Source organism: Cyclopterus lumpus, chromosome 16, assembly GCF_009769545.1.
Source record: "Cyclopterus lumpus isolate fCycLum1 chromosome 16, fCycLum1.pri, whole genome shotgun sequence".
NCBI lineage: Eukaryota > Metazoa > Chordata > Actinopteri > Perciformes > Cyclopteridae > Cyclopterus > Cyclopterus lumpus.
In genome coordinates, this window is record NC_046981.1 from 14,151,932 (window position 1) to 14,162,917 (window position 10,986).

Sequence of the window (10,986 nt, forward strand, 5' to 3'; positions counted from 1 at the left end):
AGACACAGTGGCTGGCTGACAGTGACTGACTGACGGAGACAGAGTCTGATTGACTGACTGAGACAGACTTACTGACTGACAGAACCTAACTGAGACAGTGACAAACTGACTGATTGACTGACTATCTGACTGAGAAGGAGACTGACTGACTGTAAGAGTGACTGACTGTAAGAGTGACTGACTGACTGAGACGGAGTCTGACATAGACAGACTGACTCAGACAAAGACTGGCTAACCGAGACAGTGACTGACTGACTGACATACTGACTAACAGACACTGACTGACATTGACTAACTGAAAGAGACAAAGACTGACTGACAAACAAAGACTGATTGACTGACTGACAGAGACTGGCTGACAAAGACAGTGACTGACTGACTAACTGACACAGTGATTGACTGACTCACAGAGACTGACTGACTGAGACACACTGGCTGACGTAGACAGTGGCTGACTGACTGATAGAGACTGAGAGACAGGGACTAACTGACTGATAGAGACTGAGAGACAGGGACTAACTGAGTCAGAGACTGACTGGGACATAGACTGACTCAGACAGAGACTGACTGAGACAGACTGACTAACCGAGACAGTGACTGACTGACTCACAGAGACTGACAAACAGAGACCGACAGACTGACTGCGACACTGATTGACTGACTGAGACAGAGACAGTGGATGAATAGACACAGTGGCTAACTGACAGTGACTGACAGTGACTGATTGAGTGACGGAGACAGAGTGGCAGCGGGTTGTGGTTAGGCTCAGCTGCAGAGGGGAGGGAGCGGGGGTGTGGTTCAGGGAACAGTGCCGTGATTTGTAATCCGCCTCAGCTGGGGTCAATTGAATGTTTGTCTCTTAAATATAAGAGCAGGTAGTAGCTGGAGAACGAGGGGAAGAGCGGCACACTGCCCAGATGCTAACCGAGCGTTCAGAAGCAGAACGGAAACGGAAGCTTGACAATAATAAAGCCGGTTACTTCCGAAATATCGTGTGTTGCCCTCTTTTGTGCTTTGCCGGGACTCACACCTGTTACAGTGGAGCACAACGTGGGGCCTGGCATATGGATCACGAGGAGCAGCACGCCGAGATGCCGACCCAGCCGATCGTGGCGCTGGGGCAGATGCTGGCGGGGATCGCGGCTATGCAGCGCGAGCAGGCGGAGACAAACCGGCAATTTCTGGGGGCACAGGAAATAGTGGAGAAGGTGGTCCTGGAGCAGTTTGTGGGCGGCCTGCCGGCCCGAACGTCAGCCTGGGTCCGCTGTCACCGCCCTGCGGCACTGGAGACCACCATCACCTATTTTTTTCTAGCTGACTTTAACTTTGATTTGCTCAAAGACCGTACAGTAAAATGTACTGTATATAACCATGGACATAGCAGAGGTTCTCCTGAACAACAATCCAGTATCATTTTCATATACACTTTTAAGCATCTGCTTTAAGAAAATATCAAATATTAGAATATTATGAATGTCATTATTTCTTTCTAGCTGACTTTAACTTTGATTTTCTCAAACTGTACAGTAATAACTCATGCTAATCACCATGGACATAGCAGAGGTCCTTCTGAATAACAACCCAGTGTCTTTTTTTATATACACTTTTAAGAATCTGCTTTAAGAAAAAAAAGTAGATTGGGGAATTATGAACATCATTATTTCTTGTTACCTAACGTAGACTTTAATTTTTTTCAAAAACTGTACACAAATAGAATATCGCCTTTTAAATATGCTTTAATAACAGTTCAAATATTCTGAAATTTAAGAATATCATTTTTTCATTTGAGCCACTTTTGCCTTTAAACACTGTACTTTTGCCTGTACAGCAAAATCTCAATAGAGAATATACATGAACATAGCAGGGGATCTTATGAACAACAATCCAGTGGAAATAGAATATAACCTTTTAAGGATCTGCTTTAACAGTTATAATATTGTGAAATTATTAATATAATCATGGAATTTGAGCTGACTTTCAATAAAAAACAGTACTGTAGTGTAACTTCACATGTTCTTATAATATTATTTCATATAATGTCCAAAATAATGAAATTATTGCTGAGAAATGGGTCTCTGGTCTTGCTTTTTGGGCCGTACAAGCCTCCGTACCGTAACACCATGAATAAAGGCGCATTACATTTCAAGCGGCGGCTCACATGACCGAAGTACCACTTATGTACAGCGCCAAAGAGGTCAACTGTAAAAGTAGGACTATTCATTTTATCTTTAGCCCACATAAAAATAGTTTGCATGCATATGGAAAAAAGGTTATAAAGAGAACGGTATGAAGTGATTCGGCTATCAAGTACCCGGTTTAGTGTAGGCAACCCGCCTTTACATATAGTAAGTATACACTGTTTAATCAATTAATCGTTTGAGTGGACTATGATACATGAGGACTCATTGATTACTGGTTTATACCTCAGGCGACTACAGTTGATGGGCACGTTGCCCCAAGATTTGTTTTCGTGGAAGCTAGCCAACTTCATATTTTAATTCAGAAAATAAATGCACACTTGCGTTTGAACTTCTAGGCTGACAGATGTAGCCTGGAGCTATCAGTGGGAAGTTGATCATCTTAGTTTTACATGTTATATTGAAGAAATGGATGGGACAACTAAATATAAAGTGTATCTTTTGCAGAGAACTAATGGACTACCTCCTGGCCCATGACGCGTCACGCTGTATCTGATCGTTGCCCTTTATATATAGACTTACCTCTCAAACGCGGACTTGACTTTTGTTGGCCTTCTGATTTCTTCGACATGTCCACTCTAAGGCTGCTCCTATCTTGTCTGCTTTTTAAAGAGGTTGTTGCACTGTCAGGTAAGTTATATTGTTGTACGTTAACATTTCTAAATAACTCGGGACAACTTCATGTGCGCAATTACGCGTCGTTTTTATCCAGGGAACTTCTGGCACATCACGGATCTGCATTGGGACCCAACATACAATTTGACCGATAATCCCACACGTGTGTGCGCATCAAGTGGCAGACGACCCGCGGCCAATGCGGGGGCATTTGGAGACTATGCTTGTGATTCACCGTGGCTCCTTATAAACTCCTCTGTGTATGCCATGAAGGATATTCTACCTGACCCCGACTTCATCGTATGGACAGGGTATGTATTCACTTTAGGTGAAATGTAAAAAAGGTTCATGAATCTTGAGTCCCAAGTCCATCTTTAGAGAGAAATGCGCGTGCAGCTCAATTAAACTATCCACTATATTGTTTTGCTGCTCAGAGATGACACACCACATGTACCCAACACAGATCTGGGAGAAGAAGCAGTGCTCCACATTATCAGCAATCTTACCCACATTATACGTCAGGTGTTTCCAAGTAAGTGTGAGGTCAAGAGACATCATGTGTAGCCTAGTTAAGGGAGAACATATCGTGAATCAACACTTACAGTGACGTTGTAGGATGAATGAACTCATATTATTTTACATTACTGCCTTCCTTAGACACTAAAGTGTACCCTGCACTTGGCAACCATGACTACCACCCTAAGAGCCAGCTTCCTGCAGGCCCAACCTACATGTATAATCAGATAGCTGAAATGTGGCAGGACTGGTTGGATCCAGAGTCCAGAGAAACATTTAAAAAAGGTGGATAAAGTCTCTTGTGATACTTTGAGATGAATACTTTTGATATTAACACCATTTATTCTTTAAGAATCAATAAATGACCTTATAGTGCATGTTATTACACATTTGAAAGCCAATTGTGTTTCCGAAATATCTTTCTTCACATAGGTGGATATTACACAGAAAAGCTGCTGAATCGAACAGGTTTCAGGATGCTGGCCCTTAACACTAATCTCTACTATGACCAGAACAAGCTGAACCAGGACATGGACGACCCAGCAGGCCAGTTTAGCTGGGCGGACCAGGTTCTTACAGAGGCCGCCAACAACAAAGAAAAGGCAAAGCATCTTGTCTATATGTGCCATGTAGCAGGTGTTAAATTGAATTATAAAGTGATGTTATAATCTCTGCGTACAGTATTCAATTCAATTCAGTTTATTTTGTATAGCCCAATATCACAAATAATTTTGCCTCAGAGGGCTTTACAATCTGTACACATACGACATCCCTGTCCCAGTACCTCACATGTAAATGTGAGGTACTGGGAACACAGTAGAGGGCAATAAAACATTTAGTGACTAATTAATAACCCCTTCCTCTTTGAATGCTGGTTACCATGGTTAAAAGGAAGAATACTCTCAGTTTACGTCCCCTCAACAATCATCTCATAAAAAAGAGGTACATTTTCAAAAGCAGATGCTTCCTGAATCTGAGGAGGGACCGGCCCAATAGTGCATTGAAATAGTGGAACTATGTCTTCCTTAAACTCTACACTGGTTTCTCTTCTAGGTGTACATAATTGGCCACGTTCCCCCAGGTGTCTTTGAGAAGAAGAGAAATAAGCCGTGGTTCACGCCTAAATTCAACAAGATATACTTGGGCTTAATTCAGAAGCATCATTCAGTGATACTTGGACAGTTCTTTGGCCATCATCATACCGATAGCTTCCGGATGTTTTACAACTCAGAAGGTAAGTTCTCACTGTTGGAAAACCATTGCTACTACTAATGCTTTCTCTTGTTTTACATGTGCATTTGCAAGTGGTGATTGATTAGTATTTAAATTGTTTAGTTCTTTTTTTCCTTCACTGTTATGCAAAGTGACTCTCAGCTAGTTTCCAGATGTTACCTTGGACCTTACGGCCCATAATACTGTGTTAATCAGAAGTGATACCTGTTTGAACAGGCTCTCCTATCAGTACGGTGTTCCTCAGCCCGGGCGTCACACCGTGGAAAACAACACTTCCTGGAGTCAAGGATGGAGCGAACAACCCTGGGATTCGTGTTTTGGAATATGACACCCACACACTCCTGGTCAAAGTAAGTCAAGGCCTGTCTGTGTCATTTACCTTCACATACTGTATGTCTTACTTAAACTGCAATATGCCGCCTCAACAAACAAAAAAACCTAACACTTTTATGGTTTCGTTTTCTGCTTCTTAAACCACATGTTTGAACACACTCAGGATGTGGTGACTTATTATCTGAACCTGACTCACGCTAACGCAGCCGGCGGACGCTGGGAGAAGGAGTACCGCCTCACAGAGAGCTTCAGACTACCAGACGCCTCCCCAGCCTCCATGCATCAGCTTCTAGAGCGCATTGCTAACGACCGCTGCTACCTGCAAAAGTACTACGAGTTCAACTCAGTCAGCTATGACCTGACAGAGTGTAACAGCGACTGCCGTGTTAACCACGTGTGTGCAGCCCGAGAGGTAGACTTTGACAGGTATGAACACTGTCTGGAAAAGGAAGGGGCGGCTGCCGTTCATGGTGGGTTGCTGGCGGTCCTCTCTGTGGCTGTAAGTCTGGTGATGGCCAATCGGTAATGATGATCAATCTATCGAAGAGGATTTTAAAATATATATATATTATAGACGCTTTAGGGAGTCAATGGATAGACAAACTGAAACTCAAGATAAAGATTATTGCTGACATGTAAATATGTAACAGTTAAAATCATAGGATGATGTTTTTAATCATATGACATCTATAATTTGAGTCATTCACAAGATGTACTTGAGCAGCGTATCAACCTTTGGCTTCATTAGCGCTGTTCATTGGTGCTGGTTGAATACTACAATTACAGTCAATAGAAAAAACACTGTGATGTTCATGTGGATCAAGTACATAATTCATGTGTGATGTTCTCTACTGCATCTATTTAATAAAACCAGAAATGGCTCAAACAGTTGTTGATCAATATTAATTGCACTTACTCACACACATATAACTTAGAAACAAATCCACCTGTTGTTCAACATATCAGATAAAGCTTAATTATCTGAGATCTATATAGCTTCCTGTTAGTCCACATCGCTATATAAAGATGTAATTACTTTTTAATTACCGGCAGTAGGATTTTAAAATGACATAAAAGGAAGATGCTGGACTTTGGGCCTGCTATGAAGACACATTTATTGAGTATGTGCTTGATCAGTGTATTTTATTGACATGTTGACAATATAGTGGCTGAGGGCGTGAGCGAGTCCGTTCACATGATCAAGACCTGTTTGGCTGAGGTGAAAGGCTGCATGGCCGTGTCCAGAGCTTCGCTGTAGTCTTGGAGGCCCACCTCAGTGCAGGCCGGAGCCGTCAGCTGTCCCTGCTGAACGAGGAGACACAGTTCATCCAGCATGGCTCTGAATGCCTTTCCATCTATGGAGAGAGTGTCACTTGTCATTAAATATATATTTTATGAGGCTTATTTGATGAAAGAGGAAACTTTACGCTGACCCACCACTTGAGTGATCTCTCTTCCACTGTGTGACCCAAAATCCCCGAACCTTCACATCCTTGAAAATAAGAGCACTCTGGAGAGAACAAGTTCAGTGAGCGCACTGAGAGAAACGTGTGTCTGTCATGAAATGTGATGTTTAATCTAGGAGGCAGTGGGAGGTTTCATCTTACCACAGGAACAGTAACTGGCTTTTTGGCCATTCCTCCATATGTCACCATAGATCCTCCATACCTGGAATACATGGGGATTAGTGCATTTTATGATCCAATTTTCCCGTCAGTGTAAATTATTAGACATCAAAGATGATTCAGCATCCTCACTGTAGATGACGGAGCAGCTCTGTTGCGCTATTGCCTCCGACTCCATTCAGTGCCAGTTTAGGCTTTGGACAGATCTTTTACAAAGAAAAAGAGAACCACATCTTTAAATGTGTTTATTCATTACTTATCTAGATATGTTATTATCATATCTTTGAAGTCGTCGGACCTTGAACAGTTCCTTCATCTCCGGCCGCCTCAGCACTTCCTCTTTGATCACATGAGTTCCTCCCATGGCCTTCAGCCTATCACTGAGCTGTGTGAACTCTGGCCTTTTAAAAAGAAACAAACAATGAAGAAGTTCATGACAGTCGTAAATTAGAGCACACAAAAAACTCAAGTTTCTATTACCCTTGGACAAAAGACCCCATTATCTCACAGTCAGGTGGACGGATTTCAGTGATTAGGGTTTAAGTTGAGTCTTGTGAAAACACTTGAAATATTTGAGTTCACCTGTCTCTGACAACGTTGATGGTGCTTATTCCCCTTGCAGCAGCAATCTGTATTACAGCCTGCCCAACTCCACTGTTGGCTGCATTCTGGATCACAGAATCACCTGTAAGGACCGTAGATGGAGCGAAAGGGTCACATCATGGCTTAAAGCACTGCACAGCATGTCACATTTTTAGAAATAACTGAGGCAGGAATACGCCATCCTCAAGTCTCCATTTAGATTTGTATTTTATCAGAAAATTAAATGGGCGTTGTTCCCGTCATGCATCTCAGCTTGCTAATGAACGAGCTTTGAAGGTGCATGATTCCTTAAAATGCAAGTTCACGCTGCAAATACCAGCCCTGACCAAAGCAGTGGCTTTCATTTCTACTTCTGTAAGTTACATGTGCTTTAGTACTTTATTCCCGTGGGTTTCTGTAACCAGGGTGGTTCCAAAAAGAGTGGAACTGTGGTCAAATAAAGCAAGTCATTTTATGTCTACTACCGTATTGTAGTTCTATGAAAGACAATAATGTTATCACTATGTGCGTGGAAATTGTTACCTGGCTTGAGATCTTCAAAGTCAGAGAGCATCCTGAAGGCAGTGCAGGGATTCACCCCGAGTGTGGCAGCAGACAACAAGGGGATGTCATTCGGCAGCGAGATGACGTCATCCTCCGCTAGCACTGCCACTGTCCTCCAGGTCCCTGTTCACACAAAGGCAGAACACTTTTCAGCGACCCTGAGAACTCATCCATGTCATACAAGCGTCTGCATGTTTTTACCTAAACCAGCATCTTTTGGAATGACCCAGTCCCCTGCTTTGAGGGACGTCACCTGGCCGCCGACTTCTACAATCTGGGCCACTCCTTCATTGCCCCCAACAGCTGGGAGGTCAGGCAAGATAGCATAAGTACCTGGTGAAAAAAATCTAAGATAAACAACTTATCAACAATAATACCGTGTTTGGTTTCTCGGCTATCTTGTTCCCGTTGGTCCAAATTAAGCTACTGTGCTGCTGTTTGGTGTGGAGGTAACCAATAAACAACGCACCTTGAATCATGTTGATGTCAGACGGGTTGATTGGAGCTGCCAGCATCTTGACCAGGACATCCGTTGGCCCTATGGGGGGCAGCTCTACATCTTCCAACCTGACAACCAAAAACATTATACAAGTATACAAAATATATCCATTGTGGTTGGTGTTGAACAAGTTGCGGACCGGTTTCGGAAAATCTGTGCAAATAAATACTGGAAACTAAAAACTGATCATTTTAATCCTAAAAAAAGATAATAGCATTATTTGTTATGAAAACATAAACAGGCTTAGACACCTCAAAATGACAGCTGCATCATCAGTGTATTTGCATGTAAAACATAAAACAGTGTGTTAGGATTTTTGTCAGTGCTGACACAATCAATCGATTTATTTATTAGTCAAACAGCAAAGTAATATAACACTTTTGAAAATAAATTACTTGTTGAAGCATTCTTTTGTCTGTTACTGCATATTGATTAGCACTGGGTTTTAGTTTGGAAGAAGAAATAAAAGAAAACAAACTATTGGGTATGATCATTAGGGCTATAGGAAGGTTTGATGGCAATTCTTCCCTCTTTCTCTGACATTTCCAAAAATATAATTAAAACAATTACAATGAATTAATCCATAATGACTTTAATTGCTAGTTGAAGCCTTAATCCACATTCTATTCAGGAAATGTATCACAACCAGTGTGGCCACTGGGCGAAGTGGTTGTTGTTGTGCCCTCCGACGTAAGGGGTCAGTAGTGAGCCTATTACGGGTTGGTACACCATAATAAGGTGAAGAAGAAGTCGCACTTGAGGAAAATTTACTTTCCGAATTGAATTTTTCGATTTTCCAACAGAAAAGACCTAAATAATGAAGACTATCAGGTTATTAACGTTACTGCGATGGGGAACACGATCACAGGAACGAATACACTGCACGTGTAGCAAAGGTCGGCTTACTGGACGACGTGAGAAGGGTCTCCGTGCTTTCTGAACAGAAGAGCCTTGCTCGTGCGTGCCGCAGGTCCAGCTGAGTGGCTGAAGACAGACGCGTTAGCATTCCCCCAGTGCCGTGGACATTTTAAAAGAGCAGCAGCGTAGCTTCTCCTGCAGGCTGTCCGGCTTGTTGAACAGAGAGGCAGCCACATCGCGACCCAGGGGTCAACTTTCAATGAAAATGACGTCACTACTCAACGGTGTGTGTCATTTGAACTGTGCGTTTTACTAGCATCGCAGTTCCTCTACGGCCATATTGGATTTGAGGTAAAATAAAAACACAGACTCCCGCCCCTGGTGGATACATTCGGTAGTTCACCTCTTATAGTGGTGACATGGCACCGCACTGAGGAGTCTCGGGTTACCTTTGGTGTTTCACTTCATGGAATGAATGACTGACTGTGACCTTTTACTCAGAAGTTGCTCATTTACACACACAATGACTCAGTTGATCTATAGGAAAGCTCTGGAGTGTAGCTAAGTATGCAAATGCTTATTTCGTCAAGGAAATGTTTAAAAATGGCAAACAAAATTGCCATCAGAAATTCTCAGAACTATTATCATATTTCTTCTTTTGTCAGAATAACCGTCCAAACTCAAAAGATATTCCAGTTAATATCTTGATATGTTACAAGAAAAGCTGCAATTTCTTCGAGAAACAAGTGATTTATTTTGCTCAATAAAGAACTTTTGACAATTGTTGCGATTTATTGATTTATTTTCTGTAGATACTATTGTTCCATCACTACACTATTGCACTTTTTACCCTACTACATCTATTTGACAGCTACTGGTTACCTTTTTGTTAAACTCAATTTATTTATCTTTGACAATGTTCACCATTGAAATCCTGGGAAACACTTTGAAATAAGGCCTTCTTTATGTTTACAAGTTATACTAAATAAACAAACAGCTTTACTAATATGTATTAGAAATTCACTTTAAGATTTTATCAAACTATCAGAATTTGGTGACATTTCAATTCAATTCAGTTTATTTTGTATAGCCCAATATCACAAATTACAAATTTGCCTCAGAGGGCTTTACAATCTGTACACATACATTTGTGTTGTATAATATAATCTATTGGGCTTAGATTAATTTTAAATGCAAGCTTTTTAGTTAAAATCATAGTTGTTAGTAGAGCAAGAAAAAACAGGCAAAAAAGACCATGAATATTGACATATTTACTAGGAAATGAAGCAGATCTCAACATAAACATAATCACTGTAATACTTTGAAAAGCCTACATGCTGCTCATCATTGAAAAACTAGTCATCAAATCAACATACGATGGATCAAGACAAATGTTTTATGGCAGTAAACATTGATCCATTCATCTGTAATAAATGTTATTTTTTTTGTGGAAAGTAGCTCTAAAATCTGATATCAGATCATCTTTCTGGTTACCCTAATCTTATAAGATACACCACCGATGAAATGGCTGATGGTCTCAAACAAGATATACCATGAAAAGCACACATAATGCAAACTGTGATACAGAACGCTTTGATATGCTTCAAATGTTGCCCTGAGCACATATTACAAGTATGTCTGAACCATCGGACACCCGACTAACATGGACTTTAGTTCACAAATGATACTTGGAAAACATTACTAGGTACAGCAGAATATTGCAAACATTACAATACAACACTTTCATTCAACATTTTTTCTAAATAGTGGGTGTCAGAATCCAATTAATCTTTGACAGATGACTTAGTCAGAGGTTTCAGGGATTAAAAAATGAAAGTTAATCAGAGAGTGTTCAAGTTAGAGGATATACTGGCACTGCAATCACAATTTCAACATAAAAATACACCGAAAAGTAAACCATTCCATCTAATCAGAGCACTTACTTTAACAATCTTTCCGTCCT

General features: G+C 41.2%; 2 protein-coding genes across 2 annotated transcripts; one reads left to right on the plus strand and one right to left on the minus strand.

Annotated features, from left to right (window-relative positions):
* The first annotated feature begins 2,179 nt into the window (after nucleotides 1–2,179).
* Nucleotides 2,180–5,629, plus strand: smpdl3b (sphingomyelin phosphodiesterase acid like 3B). The gene is made up of 9 exons (XM_034554209.1): nucleotides 2,180–2,345; nucleotides 2,646–2,828; nucleotides 2,911–3,124; nucleotides 3,248–3,345; nucleotides 3,471–3,614; nucleotides 3,762–3,931; nucleotides 4,383–4,563; nucleotides 4,779–4,912; nucleotides 5,059–5,629. Exons 2-9 carry the CDS (start codon nucleotides 2,672–2,674, stop codon nucleotides 5,419–5,421), a joined length of 1,461 nt encoding a protein of 486 aa, XP_034410100.1. The 5' UTR covers nucleotides 2,180–2,345; nucleotides 2,646–2,671; the 3' UTR covers nucleotides 5,422–5,629.
* Nucleotides 5,630–5,985: 356 nt separating this feature from the next.
* Nucleotides 5,986–9,393, minus strand: mecr (mitochondrial trans-2-enoyl-CoA reductase). Its single transcript, XM_034554208.1, has 10 exons — nucleotides 9,072–9,393; nucleotides 8,136–8,233; nucleotides 7,868–7,999; nucleotides 7,646–7,789; nucleotides 7,103–7,205; nucleotides 6,819–6,921; nucleotides 6,653–6,726; nucleotides 6,503–6,563; nucleotides 6,333–6,405; nucleotides 5,986–6,250 (listed from the first exon to the last, which is right to left on the minus strand). Exons 1-10 carry the CDS (start codon nucleotides 9,257–9,259, stop codon nucleotides 6,087–6,089), a joined length of 1,140 nt encoding a protein of 379 aa, XP_034410099.1. The 5' UTR covers nucleotides 9,260–9,393; the 3' UTR covers nucleotides 5,986–6,086.
* Nucleotides 9,394–10,986: the final 1,593 nt, after the last annotated feature.